The sequence below is a fragment of the Microcaecilia unicolor genome, chromosome 7 (assembly GCF_901765095.1).
Source record: "Microcaecilia unicolor chromosome 7, aMicUni1.1, whole genome shotgun sequence".
NCBI lineage: Eukaryota > Metazoa > Chordata > Amphibia > Gymnophiona > Siphonopidae > Microcaecilia > Microcaecilia unicolor.
In genome coordinates this window covers 15,018,603-15,037,664 of record NC_044037.1, presented here as the reverse complement: position 1 = coordinate 15,037,664, position 19,062 = coordinate 15,018,603, and the positions used below count along the sequence as shown (strand labels likewise).

Here is a 19,062-nt window from a genome sequence, read left to right as displayed (position 1 = left end):
CTGTTTGGAGTTTTTTGATAGTCTGTTCTTTGCAGCCAGCGTACAGTGTATTGCAGTAATCCAGGTGACTTATTACCATTGACTGTACCAGGGTACGGAAGATGTATCTCGGGAAGAAAGGTTTTACTCTTGAGTTTCCACATGGAGTAGAACATCTTTTCCGTCATATTCTTCACGTGGGTGTCGAGTGTGAGGTTTCTGTCAATGGTAACTCCAAGAATTTTCAGATTTTGTGAAACGGGAAGAGAACAGTATGGTGTGGTTATGGTGGTAAAGTTGTTTGCGTTATGTTGTGAAGTGAGTACAAGACATTGAGGCATATTTTCAAAGCACTTTGGGAGGCTAAGTTCCATAGGTTTCTATGGAACTTTGGGAGGCTAAGTGCTTTGAAAATGAGCTTGATTGTGTTTTTTCTGCGTTAAGTTTTAGCTGGAATGTGTCTGCCCAGGAGTGCATGATTTGGAGGCTATGGTTGATCTCGTTGGTGATTTTATTTAGATCATGTTTAAACGGAATGTAAATCGTGACATCATCTGCATATATGTAAGGGTTGAAGTTTTGATTGGCTAGTAGTTTGGCTAAAGGTATCATCATTAGATTGAAGAGGGTTGGTGAGAGGGGGGATCCTTGGGGAACTCCACATTTAGGGATCCATGGGGCTGAATGTCGGCGTTTATTGTTACTTGGTGTGATCTTGTGGTCAGGAATCCTCTGAACCATTTGAGAACTGTGCCTCCTACTCCGAAGTATTCTAGTATATGTAGAAGTATTTCATGATTAACCATGTCGAAGGCACTGAACATGTCAAATTGTAGTAGGAGTATGTTGTTGCCAGTTGCAATTGCTTGTTTGAATGAGTTCAATGCAGACACTAGAACAGTTTCGGTGCTGTGATAATATATAAGCTAGATAATATATATCACTAGCAATGAGCTAGTCTGAGCTTGTATATAAACACACCAAATTAATTTTTAAAATTTTTGCAGACCTCAGCATGATCAAGTGGCTAATAAACTTCAATGCCGTATTTGAGCACCCAGAATCATCACTGGTCCTCGTATATTAAGTTTTAATGATTTCATACCATTGATTATGGTGTTCGTATTTGAAAAAAAACTTTCGTCAAGTCTTTCAATACTACTGTATTTAAATGATAGCTGTTACTTTATAGCGGTCAACTTAGCTTAATGAACGAAGTCAGCTGTGGAGGGTTCTTCTATCTAGCAGCTGTTTCAAGGACGTGCCCCCCAAGTTAACTGCCTGCCATATGTGCCGACAAAAGTCTTCAGTGTCGTCACGTCCCTCCACAGCTGACTTCATTCCTTCGGGTACAATGCTTGAAGCCACTGAGAGTCTTTGTGGACATGGAAGGAAAAATGGCTTCGGCAAAATTAAAGGCTCTACTAGGTGTGTGAGAAGTGAGCAGAAAAAAAAAAAGACAGCTGCTTCTCACATGGAAAAAACAAAACTAAATGCGGGTGGAAAGGCACTTGCGCTGGAGTGTGGCTCACGCTCCTGAAAGCTCTAGATTTTTCCTCTGGCAATTTTGACAAACTGGAATGGTGTCTACCCACTTGTGAGTATAAGCAAGCCTGCTTGTCCTCAGAGAATCAAGACTGTACTGCATTTTCAAAGTGATTTTGGGGATCATTTTCAAAGCACGTAAGACTTACAAAGTTCCATAGCTTCCTACAGAACTTTTAAGTGTAAGTGCTTTGAAAATCAACCTCATTATGTTCCAAATGGTTGTAACACCCACTGTAGAGTGAGTACTATAGATATATTAGTCTCAGCCTCCCACATGTAAAATAACGGCTTAAGTTAAAAACAGAAATCCTTTATACACTCTGTGCAGACTCCATGACTTCAGACAGGAGTGTTCCCTTTCTACCTAATATCAGAAAACAGTTAAAAGACAGACGTTATTTAAATTATAAAGTTTTTAGGATATCTATGCGCTACTTCAAAATCTACCACAATCTCCAGGCTGCTAATGAGGTTTCAGCAATGCAGGTTAATTGTATGTGGGGAAATTCCAAGCTTGATTTCCAATGCTGTATGAAATACAATCCAAAATCAAACAGGCTTTTGTCAACAGCAGATTGAACTTACCACACCCAGGAATCACGCAAATGTATAATGAATTTTTATTTTGTTTTTTTAATCTGGTAGTTTTCTCTTCCTTTGGAGCAATAAGAACATAAGAACTGCCACACGGGGTCAAACCAACAGTCCTACAGAGCTGTCTCTGTGTCCAGCCCAAATCATTTGTAGGATCCCAAGTAAGAAAGCCCATACCATGTTGGTCCTTTCCAGAAACATGGACTGAAGACACCTAACGCTAATTTAAATATTGCTTAACAAAATAGCCAATTTAGCTCTTTATTCAAATTCAAGCTAAAGCAAGAGAAATCAGAAGCCATTTGGATTACAAGGAGGACATCTATACCCTCCTCTGCACCTTCTGTCTCTGGCACTCTGATCTTGGTATCTCTCTCGATAGCCACCTTACTTACTTTTAACCTTCAAATTTCTAGCTTAGTCAAGAAATTCTTTTGCACTCTTTGGAAAATATGTTCAGGCTGACCAGTGCTTGAAGCTAAGAATCTGCAAACCTTTACTCATGCACTTGTTCTGAACTGCCTGGACTACGGTAATTCTCTAGTTGAATCAAAAACACATAGAATCAGAAAAAGACAGCAAAGACCATATGGCCAATACACTCTTCCCATCCATAGCAACTGCTAAGCTCTACAATCTCTTCCTTTCCCTTAGAAATAATCTGTGCTTGTCCCATGCTTTCTTGAATTCAGATACAATCCTCCTCTCCACCACCTCCAATGAGAAGCTGTTCCGCACATCCACAACTTTCTGTAAAGAAAATTTTCCTTAGATTGCTCCTAAGTCTATCCCCTTTCACCTTCATCATGTGAACTCTTAGTAAAGAGGTTCCTTTCAAATGAAAGAGATATGCCTCTTTAGCATTTATTACCATGGCGGTATTAAGGGCTAGATTCTATACATGGTGCCGTAAAAATCCGCACTGAAAAAATACGCCTATAAACTACGCATAAAGTTAGGTTGCGGTTTATAGAATATGCCTATGGACCGTCCGTGTGACTAAATCTAGTCGCAGGAATTTACACCAAGTAAAACTTGGCATAAATGCTGGCTACTAACTTAGGTGCAGAGTAGCTGTATTCTTTAAACCGCGCATAATTTTTAGAAATGCCCACAAATCACCCATTCAACACCCCCCTTTTCGATAGCATGCATTAGAATTTAGGTGCATCACTTTGCAGAATACACTTAGCAAGTTGTGCATGTAAATTCTAATTAAAGCCAATTAGTATCAATAATTGCTTGTTAAGTGGCAACTATCAACCCTGATTGGCTTGTTAAGATAAGTTACGCACACAATACAGAATACAACCAGAATTGCATGGGCAACTTAAGTCACACTATATAGAATCTAGGGTTAAATGTCTCCATCATTTTGCCCCTCTACTGCCTTTCTTCCAAAGTATTCCTATTGAGATCTGTAAGACTATCTCTACATGTTTTTAATTTAATTTCACAACATATTCCACAACTTTCAGACAATATGAATGTATGGTGCAAATTCCAAAACATTTACAACAGTGGCGTAGCCACAGATGGGCCTGGGTCCACCCACTTAGGGCTCAGGCCCACCAACAGTAGCACACATTTAGCGGTAGCTGGTGAGGAGCCCAAGCTCCAACAGCTGAAGACTTCCTCCTGATGGTAACAAAAACGCTATTCTCTGTGATACCGGCACCTGCACACGCTAAGTTTTCAGCGCATGCCTGTGCAGACTGCCAAGGTGGAAAGATGCGTTTTCCCGCCAGCTGAGATTTTTTTTTTGGGGGGGGGGGGGGGGGGGGGGGGGAGAACACTTGGTGCCCACCCACTTCTTGTCTAGGCCCACCTAAAATCTGTTGTCTGGCTACGCCCCTGATTTACAAAACAATAAAATAATACATTATCTTATCTTCCCCACCTCAAACTACAATTAAATGAAGGGTACTCACACCCATAGAGCTTAAAGGAAAATTGTCCATCTCTTTCTATAATGTGAGTAAAAAGCCATTTCTTTAACAGTTTCCTAAAAGGTGTTGTGAATTGAGGGGTCCCGAGCCCCCCCAAGAAGGCTGGAGTGACCTTAAATCTGACTCCATCTCTAAATAGCACTAGTACTGGGGTAATCAAGGAGTTGTGAAGTTCTAAAAGGAATTGCCACTAAGGGAGACGTTAGGTCTAAGGAAAAGATACCAGCCTTATGACAAACTGGATTTATGTCACAGGTTATACAATGCAGTGAAAGATAGCCTGATACAGCAAAAGCATTTATACTTACAGCCTTTCATCATTAAGTGAAGCCCACAAATCATCATTTGGGATGAGGAGTTTATTTACCAAGATACAAGTCAAATCAGTAATTGACAACAGGCACGTACAATCAATTAGTTATAGGAATATAATAATCCAGCTGCAAACAGGTGTTAATTAGTTCCTAATCTTTTATAATTTCTTTTACCAATTAAAGGTTTTACAAGGGAAAGCAATTAGGTAATTTGTCAATTCTGCTGGACACATTGGTTTCCCTTGGAGAAAGAGAGTGCCAACCCTTCTCTCTCTCTAACTTAAACCAGGAAATACCCTGATTTTTATAGGTGCCCTCAGGATATGGATAATATGACAGTAGATATACCTGATTGGATCTATGCTAATGTCATGGTTGTCACTGATTGGCTCATACTAATGAGTAGCTTCTATCTTGCTAACATGGTTTTGTCTCTAGCTCGCTTGACCACAAATCTTAAGCAAGACCCTGCATCCAGCTACACCTTTCCTTTCTCACACCATGGCTGACCACAATCCTGCTCACAGGAAAGTCTCATTTCTCAACTTCTTTTTCTAACTTACATTAGAGAAAATTCCACTTTGCAACAGATACGGCTTCCATTTTGTGCTGAAATCCTCCATTTTGTTTCCATATCTATTGACCTAACTTTTCCTAATTTAGCTTATTTAGGCCTCAATCCGGGCTACAAACTAGGCCATACTTTTCCAGTAAGCTCCCAGTTATGTCAGCCATCAGATTTCTGACTCAGCCAAGGTCTGTAATGGCCTGAGCTCTATGACTGGGCCCGCCACCATTCCAGTGGGGGGTCTCTGGCTGTACCATAATTATACAAAGGCAAATCTACTCCTTCACATTTCAAATTTCAGCTGGCAGTGTATAACTGGAACAGCTGCAAAAAAAAAACAAACAAACAAAGAAACATGAGCCTTCACTAAACTATTGGCCTTAGCAGAAAACAACACTAAATTCACTGACAGACTACAAAGCAAGTTTTGTGTCGAAGAGGCTATAGCCAAGTTTTCACTTAAATCCTTAGGTCCAATACTGTAAACTGCCTTAAAATGGTCAAACACTACATCTTAACCCTTTAGTGTCCAATGTTCCCATCAATCTTCCCATATGGCTTATTACGGGAACATTGGACACTAAAGGGTTTAAATCTAATCCAATATGCCAAATGGAGTCAATGCAAGGCACGGAGCAATAGAGTAAAACTATCCAAAAATTTACTGTACATTTATGAACTTGCTTTAACATTTTTACTGCTTTGTGAAGCACACCTTAATAAACTGTGTCACAATTATCTTGATAACTAAGAACTGTCAGCTGGACTACTGTCTGGAAATCCTGAGGTCTGAAATACGAGCTAAGCTACCAAACCAACTTTAGCTTATACCAGGCCTTCTTTATCACTTGATCAATTTGTGAATCCAACACTAAAGTTGAAAATAGCACACCCAAAGACTTTAATTCCTGTACAACAGGCACTGCTACAGTACTGATCCATTAAATTCCAGTTTTTCAAGTGTTAAGCAATACTGCCGCAGTCAAATTCCCAACTTATTCAGACACCGTCCTAAAACATCCAACACTTCATAGATTATGCCAGGGTATGAAAAATTGTACATCATCTGCATACAAAAATGCTTTAAAACCAAAGAACCATATCAATTGGTCTAACAGGCTACGACAATGACCAAGCTGACCATTTTAGTAGCTGCCCTGTGAACCGACTATATCCTTTTAGTAACCATGCCCCTCCGGAACCAGGTGACTCGGTCTTACTGTTACCAAGATGTGTAGTGTTCACCAGCCGATGTACCTCAAACACACATTTCACTCCAAAACATTCCCGGGGTCTGCCCCAAGTCCCGGGAAAGCCCAGGTACTTTTATTTGTTATTATATTATTATAAACCTGCTGGTTACATTTTGAACATGTGCTCTCCAGAATTGCACAGGGTACTCCAAATGAAGTCGAAGAGACTCACAATAAAGATCCTCCTTAATGACTTGATTCCATTCTATATCTAAACCAACTAATACTGATCCCTTTTGATGTTAATCACATTATCACTATTGGTCATTATATCTTGCCTGTTTTATTTTGTGTTATGTAAATAATTCTACTAACCTACCTAATTTCTTACACAGTAATATGTTAAATTAGACCATATCTTTTACTCTGTTTATGAATATACCTTTTGCAACATAGTGTAAGCCACATTGAGCCTGCAAATATGTAAGAAAATGTGGGGTACAAATGTAGCAAATAAATAAATAAGTCTCATTGTAGACTTAAACATAAGTACTATCACCTCCTCTTTTCTGCTAGCCATTCTTCCCCTTGTGCACCCAAGCATTCTTTTGGCTTTTGTCATCACTTTTCTACCTGTTAGGGTCCACCTTAGGAGTCAGCACTCAAGAAAAAGATCTAGGTGTCATTGTAGACAATACGCTGAAATGTTCTGCCCAGTGTGAGGCGGCGGCCAAAAAAATAAAACAGGATGCTAGGAATTATTAGGAAAAGGATGGTAGATCAAGAATATTATAATGCTTCTGTATCACTCCATGGTGCGACCTCACCTTGAGTACTGCATTCAATTCTGGTCACTATATCTCAAAAAAGATACAGTGGAATTAGAAAAGGTTCAAAGAAGAGCAACCAAAATGATAAAGGGGATGGAACTCCTCTCAAATGAGGAAAAGCTAAAGAGGTTAGGGCTCTTCAGCTTGGAAAAGAGATGGCTGTGAGGGGTGGGGGAGGGCGATATGAGTGGTGTAGAACGAGTAGAAGTTAATTGATTTTTCACTCTAGTACAAAGACCAGGGGACACTTGATGAAACTACATGAAATACTTTTAAAACAAAGAGGAAATATTTTTTCACTCAAAGAATAGTTAAGCTCTGGAACTCACTGCCGGAGGATGTGGTAACAGCAGTTAGTGTATCTGGGTTTAAAATAGGTTTTGACAAGTTCCTGGAAGAAAAGTGCATAGTTTATTATTGAGATGGACATAAGGGAAGCCACTACTTGCCCCGGGATTGGCAGCATGGAATGGTGCTACTAATTTACTTGTTAATTTTCAAGGCAGAAACTAGGTTCGTGAGCCCTTGGACCACTGCCAAGGAGCGGCAGTGGCAGGCAAAACCATCCCACACCAGAGACAAGGCAGAACTCTGACAGAAACAGCTAGATTTCACCTGCACTTGACCACCCTTCCCCAGGAGTTGAGCCCCTGGGTGCAGGCGGCCAGCAGGATTTACCGGACAGGAACTGGATATCAACTAGGGCTGAACAGGGACAGAGGGGAAGGGAATATACATGGGCAGCAAGGCAGGAAACAGGGCTAGGACTCACAGACAGACAATACTACACAAGGCAGGAAATGGACAAGCTAGAGGACAAGAACTGAAAGCTGCCAAGCAGCCACTGAAAAACACTGACAGATAAGAGTCAGGACTGAAAGCTGCAGAGCAGCCACTCAGCAAGAACACAGACAAACAGAACCTAGACCAGGAACAAGACTAGGGAATAAGCAATAACCTAAAGCTAAACTACACACAGACTAACTAGAACCGGACCAGAAACCAGACTAGGCAGAAGTGCAACAAGCACACCAACATACCAGGGACCTTAGACGATGCAAAGGCAAACACAGAAGTTTCCAGGTGGTTAATAAAGCCCATTAGCAACTGAAGTTTAGCTGCATGAATCACAAGGCAGCTACGGGTGCTGTTCAGGCACAAACAAGAAAAGCAAGTCTGGCAGCCCAGAAGATCCAGACCGAACTGGGCTAAAGTTTGGAATGAGTGACAGTCCATAGCAGCCACTGGTTCTGGCCACCAGAGTGCGAGGTGAGAGCACAGACAAGGAAACAGTCACCATCGTGACACTTGTGACCTGGATTGGCCACAGTTGGAGCTCAGATACTGGGCTACATGGAGCATTGGTCTGACCCATAGCTATTCTTATAGTCACCTTAAGACCAACAGATACAATCACCCTCAGGTACCACTCATCTTTTGTGCACAAAAGCACCTCAACCCTTATACTGTACCGCTCCCTTGGGGTTTTGCAAATGCATGACCCTGCATTTGTTTCCAATGTAAATCTTACTTGCTAAATGTTAGCCTATTCTTCAAGCTTTGCTAGATCTCTCCTCGCCTTATCGTAACATTACAGTCAAGCTTTTCAATGGTGCTCAGAAATTCAATGTTTCCCCACTACTGAGGAGCCACAGTGGTTGCCTGTTCTCTTTCAAATTAAATTTAAGATCTCAGTGTTACCATATCATGCCCTGCATCTAGGCCTTCCTATGTAATACACCTTTCAGATCTACTTGCTCCAGATACACCCCCACTCTATAAATTTGCAACCTATTACCAATTTAGGATGGATTGGAATCCACACGCTGCATTGCATTTAGCTGTCTTGCACCCTTGCCTATTAAACTCTATGGCCCTAGACATGAGAGAAGAGTACTCCTTCATGCGGTTCAAAGTTGAGGTCAAATCATGGTTCTTTGGCAATGGGCAGATCAGCAGTTGAGACTATTTGAGCATCCTGGGCATAATTTTATAAAGGATTTTCCATGCCTAAAGCTAGTGGTTTTAGTCAAGGAAAAGGCCATCAATAACTGTGCAGTTGTTTAAGCATATGTGCATACGTATCTTATAAGATTGTGTACCACTCTTAGGCATTACCGGAGCATAGTCGGTGAGGAGGATGCAGAGTTGTGATGTATGTGCATATTTTATAAAACACATGGCCCAATCATTAAAGAAAAACAGGAGCAAAAACCTCTGCAGCACAAACAGAAACGATACCAATAGCAGAAGTAGTCCCAGAAAGGAGGCCAGTGAGTAGTTGGTCCGAATGGAACTTTATTGAAGATAAACCCAGACCCCACTTGGCCAAGTTTACCATTCGCCTGCATCAGGGGGTCTACAAAATACATCAACATACAAAGACTATATATATATATATATATATATTATTTTTTTGTCAGTGGTAGTGTAAGGGTTACATGCAGGCATTTCTCTGTGTCTGGAGGGCTCACAATCTAGTTTTGTACCTGAAGCAATGGAGGTTTAAGTGGCTTGCCCAAGATCGCAAAGAGCAGCAGTGGGATTTGAGCAGGGCACCTCTGGATGTCTAGACTGGAGCTCTAACCACTAGGCTACTCCTTCCCCTTTATGTTATGACTATATGACAAATTGTTTTATTTGGTTTATTTGCAGGAGCCTTTGTGTTGCTATCAGCTTTTTTTTTTTGTTTATTTAATAATTTGATAGTGCTTTTTGCATCTATGCCTTCAAATTTTTCGGTCAATTATATTGTATTTTATCAATGATTCTATTCTCATATTTGTCTTTGTATGTTGATGTATTTTATAGACCCCTGCTGCAGACCCTCGGGCTGGGTTTTATCTTCAATAAAGTTCCATTCGGCCCAACTAGTGACCGGCCTCCTTTCTTGGACCACCTCTGCTGTTGGTGTCATTATTTCCATCCTATTCCGATCATCAGGCAGAGTAGGCAGGCACCTAGTGCAAGCTCATTCCAACATAGAATCGGCATGTCTGTCTCTCATCCTTTGCTCTTCCACCTTGATCAGTTACAGCACGGTTTTTTGCTTTCCCCGGTTGCCACTAGCACGTATTTTATTTATTGCATTTGTATCCCACATTTTCCCACACGTTTGCAGGCTCAATGTGGACAGAATGGCATATATAGCTATAATTTCATAAGAATATGGGAAGCATAGTATATAAAAGCATCATGTATAAAGCTATCAGTATCACGGCAATGTGCTCATGTTCAAACGATGGACCGTCCCAATCCTCCAAAGCAGGCCAGGTCCCCCCCCCCCCCCTCTTTCACCTGTCCCTGATGATGGTCTGCAGCTCCCGAATCTGGTCGTTGATGGGCAAGAGCCGGAGTCGAGCTCCCACTTGCAGCTGCAGCGCCGCCACTTCCTCATGGCCGTCGCTGTCCGGGGACTCGACCTCCGAGAAGCGAAGCTGCCTGGGGTGGCCGGCGGCGGCCTGGTCCGGGGCGCTGGGCTGGTTCTGGCAGGGCATGATGATGGCGGCCATCCAGCGGGGAACCGGCGCCAGGATGTGCCGTCACACGGCCGCGTCACTCACGGCGGCTCCTCCGCCTGCTGCCGGGGCCTGGGGAGGCGCTTGGAGCCTGGGCTGCTGTAACTCCTCACCGGAGGCCCCAGGCCGTGCCTAGGCCCCGCCAAGGGAGTGGGCAGCGGCAGCCTGAGGCCTGCGCCGGAAGCCAGCGGGGGCCTGGGGAGACGCCGGGGCCCCACCGAGAGACTAGGGAGTCGCCGGGGCCCCGCTGGGGGGCCGGGTATCCGCCTCAAGCCCACGGGGTAACCGAAGAGCCGTCCGAAACCCGACCTGGGCCCCCCCTGGGGGCCGGGGAGTCGCTTGAGCCCCGCCAGGGGTGCGAGTGGGGAACCCGGCTGAAGAAGCCACAATGGCGCCCGTTGAAGTTAGGCACGAGCCGCGGCGGTTGCATTCGCGCGCGCCTCTCGGGTGGGGGGGGGGAGGGGGGATAGTGGACCAATCACATTTCCTTCTTTCATTTCAAGGTTTTCATTTGGGGTTTAACCGTTTTGTTGGCCACGCCCACGAGGTGCAGACGTTAACTGCACTAGGGACCACCAATCATAGCAGCCAAGTTTTCAAAATGATTGGGGGTGGAAATAACCCCTCAGTGGACAGGGCCGGTCTTAGCAAGTGCGGGGCCCTATGCAGACCAATTTGGTGGGGCCCCATCCTAGCCCCGCCTACCCTAGCCCCGCCCCATGCCCTAGCTCCGCCCCCACCCTAGCTCCACCCCATTGATACGATTATTCCATTTTTAGAACATTTTTTTATTTACGAAATTTCAAATAAAGACAAATGAGGCTAAACTTGTACAAAAAAAACTGATTGAAATAATAAGCACAATGCTATCATGAAACCTCCCCTCCCCAGAAATTATTCCGTTCAAGTCCACTACAATTAGTAGCGGGCCCAAGCCGGGGGTGGATGCCGCGCCGGTGGTGGCGGGAGCAGAGTGGCCGAGCCACGGGAATGGGGATTATCTCAGGCGACTAAGGTGAGCAGCGGCAGAGGTCGGAGCGGAGGCATGAGCGAAGCAGAGTTGAGGCGCTGCGCGGGGCCCCCTTAGGCGCGGGGCCCTATGCGGTCGCCTTGGTCGCCTCTGCCTAAGACCGGCCCTGTCAGTGGACATATACATGGAATTTTCTCAATATTGGGGGTGCTCAACATTGCTTTAACATTGCTTTTGACTGGTAACCACTTGTAACCTCCTCTCCTCCTTCCTGTAATTGATTTGATTTGCTTACTTTATTTTTTGTCTATTAGATTGTAAGCTCTTTGAGCAGGGACTTTCATCTATGTTTGTGCAGCACTGGGTACACCTTGTAGCAGAAATGCTAAATAGTAGTAGTAGTGCTCAAGCACCCACAGAGTCGGCTCCTATGCCACCAGCTAAAAAAAAAAAAAAAAGCCAACAGCGCAGAAACCAAGCTAACCAATGCTGAAAGCAAATTACATTCATGTTTTCTGCGTGCAATTAAACTGAAAGCAATGAGAAAGAATAATACCCTGCTGCACATGCACACAAAAGTTTTCCAGTAAGCATAGCTCCTGTGCCAAGGAGGTTTAATAAAAAGGAGTGGAAGTGACCAGTCTGTCAATGTAGTTATAAGTACATAAGTATTGCCATACTGGGAAAGACCAAAGGTCCAACAAGCCCAGGATCCTGTTTCCAACAGTGGCCAATCCAGGTCACAAATACCTGGCAAGATCCCAAAAAAGTACAATACATTTTATGCTGTTTATCCTAGAAAAAAAAAGCAGTGGATTAGTTCATTAAGGAAGCTAATTAGGACATGGTGACTTTCCCCTTCCTAGCGCAGCCGTCATCCCCGTTTACTCAAAACAAAGCAAGCAAACCTATGAGCTGCTGCATTCACATTGTCGTCTTTTTTTTTTTATGTCCAATAATTTTATTGGTTTTAGAAAAAGATAAAGAGGTGTGGTAGCCGTGTTAGTCCATTTTTAAAGGTAATCAATAGAAATAAAACATGGAAAAATAAGATGATACCTTTTTTATTGGACATAATACATTTCTTGATTAGCTTTCCAAGGTTGCCCTTCCTCGTCAGATCGGAAATAAGCAAATGTTGGTAGATGACAGTATATATACAGTGGTGGAAATAAGTATTTGATCCCTTGCTGATTTTGTAAGTTTGCCCACTGACAAAGACATGAGCAGCCCATAATTGAAGGGTAGGTTATTGGTAACAGTGAGAGATAGCACATCACAAATTAAATCCGGAAAATCACATTGTGGAAAGTATATGAATTTATTTGCATTCTGCAGAGGGAAATAAGTATTTAATCCCTCTGGCAAACAAGACCTAATACTTGGTGGCAAAACCCTTGTTGGCAAGCACAGCGGTCAGACGTCTTCTGTAGTTGATGATGAGGTTTGCACACATGTCAGGAGGAATTTTGGTCCACTCCTCTTTGCAGATCATCTCTAAATCATTAAGAGTTCTGGGCTGTCGCTTGGCAACTCGCAGCTTCAGCTCCCTCCATAAGTTTTCAATGGGATTAAGGTCTGGTGACTGGCTAGGCCACTCCATGACCCTAATGTGCTTCTTCCTGAGCCACTCCTTTGTTGCCTTGGCTGTATGTTTTGGGTCATTGTCGTGCTGGAAGACCCAGCCACGACCCATTTTTAAGGCCCTGGCGGAGGGAAGGAGGTTGTCACTCAGAATTGTACGGTACATGGCCCCATCCATTCTCCCATTGATGCGGTGAAGTAGTCCTGTGCCCTTAGCAGAGAAACACCCCCAAAACATAACATTTCCACCTCCATGCTTGACAGTGGGGACGGTGTTCTTTGGGTCATAGGCAGCATTTCTCTTCCTCCAAACACGGCGAGTTGAGTTCATGCCAAAGAGCTCAATATTTGTCTCATCTGACCACAGCACCTTCTCCCAATCACTCTCGGCATCATCCAGGTGTTCACTGGCAAACTTCAGACGGGCCGTCACATGTGCCTTCCGGAGCAGGGGGACCTTGCGGGCACTGCAGGATTGCAATCCGTTATGTCGTAATGTGTTACCAATGGTTTTCGTGGTGACAGTGGTCCCAGCTGCCTTGAGATCATTGACAAGTTCCCCCCTTGTAGTTGTAGGCTGATTTCTAACCTTTCTCATGATCAAGGATACCCCACGAGGTGAGATTTTGCGTGGAGCCCCAGATCTTTGTCGATTGACAGTCATTTTGTACTTCTTCCATTTTCTTACTATGGCACCAACAGTTGTCTCCTTCTCGCCCAGCGTCTTACTGATGGTTTTGTAGCCCATTCCAGCCTTGTGCAGGTGTATGATCTTGTCCCTGACATCCTTAGACAGCTCCTTGCTCTTGGCCATTTTGTAGAGGTTAGAGTCTGACTGATTCACTGAGTCTGTGGACAGGTGTCTTTCATACAGGTGACCATTGCCGACAGCTGTCTGTCATGCAGGTAACGAGTTGATTTGGAGCACCTACCTGGTCTGTAGGGGCCAGATCTCTTACTGGTTGGTGGGGGATCAAATACTTATTTCCCTCTGCAGAATGCAAATAAATTCATATACTTTCCACAATGTGATTTTCCGGATTTAATTTGTGATGTGCTATCTCTCACTGTTACCAATAACCTACCCTTCAATTATGGGCTGCTCATGTCTTTGTCAGTGGGCAAACTTACAAAATCAGCAAGGGATCAAATACTTATTTCCACCACTGTAAGTGAAACATCAAAGCATTCCAGTGATAGTCTAACAGGATGGGGGTGGATAGGTGAGAGACAGGAAGAGGGACAGGTGAGATATGCATGGAGACAGGAGGGCGACAAAGCAGTACAATTTTATGGTTTATAATGGGCTAGAAAAAAAAAGCCACAGACAGAATCCCCCTTATAGTGACATACAACCCAGAGCTGGAAAAATTAAGAAAAATCATAAAAGATCTGCAGCCTCTACTCCAGGAGGATGAATTACTGAAAGAGAGATTCCCAGCTCCACCAGTGCTGGCCTTCTGACAGCCACCCAACTTAAAACACAAGCTAATTAGAAGTAAGCTCCCAACACAAAAAGAAAAGAATGACACACATCCTTGCAATATATCCAGCTGCAAAGTATGCCAAAACATTTCACAGGACCCTACGGTCATTCACAAAGGAAAAATATTCAACATTATGGAATCATTCACGTGCTCATCTTCCAATGTGGTATATATCATTCTGTGTAAAAAATGCAACGAAGGATGCTACATTGGAGAAACAAGTCAGATGCTAAAGAAGAGATTTAATTTACATAGACACCATATGAAAAACACTAGTACCAATAAAGATGCCACGCCTGTGGGGCAGCACTTTACAAAACCAGAACACTGTACCAGTGATTTCATGGTAAGAATTCTTAAAGGAAACTTTAAAACAATACAGGAACGTAAGACCTTTTAAGTCAGAATGATTAAATATTTTGACACCCACCACAGGACTTAACAAAGATCTGGGTTTTCTAGCACATTATAAACCATAAAATTGTACTATTTTATTTATTTATTTTTCACTCTCCTGTCTCCATGGATATCTCCCTGTCCCTCATCCACCCAACTCTTCCTATCTCTCACCTATCCACCCCCATCCTGTTAGACTGTCACTGGAATGCTTTGATGTTTCACTTATATATACTGTCATCTACCAACATTTGCTTATTTCCAATCTGACAAAGAAGGGCAACCTTCGAAAGCTAATCAAGAAATGTATTAAGTTATGTCCAATAAAAAAGGTATCATCTTATTTTCTTTTCCATATTTTATTTCTATTGATGTCAGGTGTGTATCCACTTGTGTTAGAGACCCAGAGAAGCTCGGTTTTACTTGGGTTCAGGCAAAGTTTGTTGTGTTTAGCCCATTCTTGAATTGATGTTAGACAAGTAATCAGTTTATTCAAGGCTGTAGGTAAGTCAGGTTCAATGGGTATGAGTAGCTACACATCATCCGCATAGATGTAGAACTGAGTGTCCATTAACCGAATCAGCTCAGCTAGTGGCTTGAGGTAGATATTGAACAGAATAGGTGACAGTATCGATCTTTGTGGTACCCCGCAGGTCAGTGTCCATGGTGGTGATGAGTTGCTGCCAAACATTATGGAATGTTGCCTCTGATAGGATCTGAGCCAGGCAAGTACTGTTCCATTGATACCTGTTTCTGTCAGTCGTGCTAGCAAGATATCTTGATCCACAGTGTTAATTACAATAAGTTGTTAGCCGCATTGAACCTGATCTATGGGAATAATGTGGGAAATAAATGAAATCAATAAATCTGCCACCATATGACTTCTACATTTAATAGCTTGGACTGTGAAAGGGAGAGGAAGATTGTAAGCTCTGTCGAGCAAGGACTGTCTCTTCATGTTCAAGTGTACAGCGCTGCATACATCTAGTAGCGCTTTCGAAATTATAAGTAGTAGTAGTAGGAAGAACTTTGTCACATAAGCTCAGGTTAATTTGTTTGGTTAATTTACAACATCAGATAGAGTTAAGTGTTCTGCCTGTTTTGATTCTTTACATACAAATCACAAAAAGAGTAGAGTATTAACTAGGAGTAACTCTAAAACGCCTTCGTGTTTATCAGGGGAGATTTCACTTCACCCATAAGGTGAACCTCTGCTCGTGTTTGTTTTAATCACAGACTCAACCCCCACCCTTCCTTAATGTGTAGAACGTACTTTTCTCTGTTCATTACAATAACTATGTGTTGCTTATACATCTGTCTCACACATTTATGCTATTAACACTGGTGGCTAGACGTCACTTATCTGTGTATGCCGGTGTGCTCAAAATCCCCAACAGGTACCTGTTTCGCTATCCAAGCTTTGTCAAGGGGGAGTCATAGCACCCCGATGTCTTACTGCCTCCTTGTTACCACAGGCCACTTCCTTCACACATACTTATCAAATTAAATACCAGGCAAGACACAAAGGCTGAAGATTGTGCTCCAATCTACAAAGATAAGCAACTTGTATTGTTATTTTTACATCAAAGGTACAATTGTTTTCGGTTCCAGAATATAAAACAAAAAAAAAAGGTTTCATGTTGCTACTTATACTGAATGGGAGTCACTTTAGTGAAAAAAAAACCCCATTTTAAATCCTAACTGTAGCACTAGGGTCTTGCCAAGTGCCGAATAAACTGTAAGATGCATGCCCTGACATATTTCTCTAAGATCCTCAGAATAATTTTTTGCAAAGCAATGTTGTGGCAAATGTGAATTTGTTCCATCAGCCTGTGCAGTCATTACTAACAGCAAAACTGTCCTGTAAACATAGCCCTGTTGGATAATAACAATTGAGCCTTAACCTTTCTTATGCCAAATAAAATGTAAATGGAAAAACTTAATGCAGAACAGTTGGAAAAGGCTATGGCCCCCTTTTACTAAGGCATGCTCATGTTTTTAGTGTCAATGCATTCCTATGGGCGTCTCTAGCGTTTAGCGTGCCTACAGTTTTAGCGCGTTCTAAAAACGTGAGCATGCCTTAGTAAAAGGGACTCTGTGTTTGATCATAATAATAGCCTTTTCCCATTGCTCTGCACAAAAGATACACAAAAACACAATTTTAATTACTTCTTCTACATCAGGCTTGTCCAACTCGTGGCCTGTGGGCCAAAGCCCGGCCCACCAACATCATTTTTCTGTCCTGCAGAAGCTCAGTGGAAACAGGTTCCTCCGGCAGGATCCCTGCTTTCCTGCCATGACTCTTCTAACTGCAAGCTTTAGCCACACACTGCACCAGAAGTTTGGGTTGGTCCCGTGGTTTTAAGTCCCATTAACCATAGAATAACATTTAAAATTCTTTACATAACTCACAAAGCTCACAACTCTGGCTGTCCATTACAAAGCAGGACTTTTGGGCATTACCGTTCTGGCACTGCCATTTCAGCACTGCTGTTAGGGCACTGGAGTTTTGGCCACAAGAATTTTAGGTGCTGGAAATTTGGACACACAAATGGTGGCATCCAAAAGTCCTCCCTCCCACCACCACCACCCCATACACTGACCTATGGTACTCCTTGGGAGCAGAGCTCACGTACCCCTCCATTATACCTGTCTAGGCTTTAGATATCATATACCCCACATAGGATGCTGCAATCTTTACAGCAGAATATTTTTGCCATCCCTTTTTGTGTTATTGGTCTTGATACTATTTGGCTAAAAGCCCGAGTCACTCCTTGTGTGTGTGAGTGAGACTAAGAAGTTAGTCACTTCGTCCATTTTAAGGCCTGGTTGAACAGCCAAGCTTTCATCTGCTTCCTGCAGTAGAGATAGTCTTGTGTTAAGCGGAGCCTTTCAGGCAGTGCATGTTTTTAATTGTTTGTTACTTATCTGATTGTTACAATAAATTTGTCTGATCCTAGCCCTCTCAGTTTCATACTTTTCCTCTGCTATTTTTTACTACTACTACTACTACTATTTATCATTTCTATAGCGCTACAAGGCATACACAGCGCTGTACACCAAACACAAAAAGACAGCCCCTGCTCAAAGAGCTTACAATCTAGATAAGACAGGTAAACAGACAGAACAATTAAGTGTAAAGGAATAATAGGTGAGGTTAAGGACAGGGCAAGTGAGAAGTGGTTAGGAGTCAAAAGCAGTGGTAAAGAGGTGGGCTTTAAGTTTGAACTTGAAAACGGCCAAAGACGGGGCCAGACGCACAGGCTCGGGAAGTCTATTCCAGGCGTGGGGTGCAGCAAGACAAAAGGAACGGAGTCTAGAATTAGCAGTAGAGGAGAAGGGGACAGATAAGAGAGATTTATCTACAAAACGGAGTACACAAGGGGGGGCATAGGGAGAGACGAGAATGGAGAGGTACTGGGGAGCAGCAGAGTGAATACACTTATGGGTCAGTAAGATAAGCTTGAACTGAATACGGAAACAGATAGGGAGCCAGTGAAGTGACTTAAGGAGGGGGCTAACGTGAGCATAGTGACTTTGGCGGAAAATTAGTCGCGCAGCAGAGTTTTGGACTGATTGAAGAGGAGAGAGATGGCTAAGAGGGAGGCCGGTGAGAAGCAGGTTACAATAATCAAGACGAGAGGTGATAAGAGTGTGGATAAGGGTTCTTGTAGAGTGTTCAGAGATGAAGGGACGGATTTTGCTAATGTTATAGAGAAAGAAACGACAGGTTTTGGCAATCTGTTGAATATGAGCAGAAAAGGCGAGAGAGGAGTCAAAGATGACCCCAAGGTTACGAGCTGATGAGACAGGGAAAATGAGAGTGCCATCCACAGGAATAGAGAAAGGGGGGAGAGGAGAGGTAGGCATAGGGGGAAAGATGAGAAGCTCAGTTTTGGTCATGTTAAGTTTTAGATTATGTTAGGACATCCAGGCAGCTATGTCAGATAGGCAGGCTGAAACCTTGGACTGGATGTTGGTTGAGATTTCAGGGGTAGAGAGGTAAATTTGGGAGTCATCAGCATAGAGATGGTATTGAAAGCCATGAGATGATATCAGAGAGCCAAGGGAAGAAGTGTAGATGGAGAACAGGAGAGGACCGAGAACAGAACCCTGAGGTACACCGATTGGT

General features: G+C 43.0%; 1 protein-coding gene across 3 annotated transcripts in view; it reads right to left on the bottom strand.

Moving 5' to 3' along the window:
- Positions 1–10,918, bottom strand: part of UPRT (uracil phosphoribosyltransferase homolog) — a 66,526-nt gene extending 55,608 nt beyond the window's left edge. The window contains exon 1 of one of the 3 annotated variants that reach the window (XM_030208739.1): positions 10,273–10,918. In XM_030208739.1, coding sequence (XP_030064599.1) covers positions 10,273–10,487 — 215 coding nt within the window. In that variant the 5' untranslated portion in view covers positions 10,488–10,918. The remainder of the gene's footprint in view (positions 1–10,272) is intronic. The other 2 variants (XM_030208738.1, XM_030208737.1) reach the window with 2 other exon arrangements.
- Positions 10,919–19,062: the final 8,144 nt, after the last annotated feature.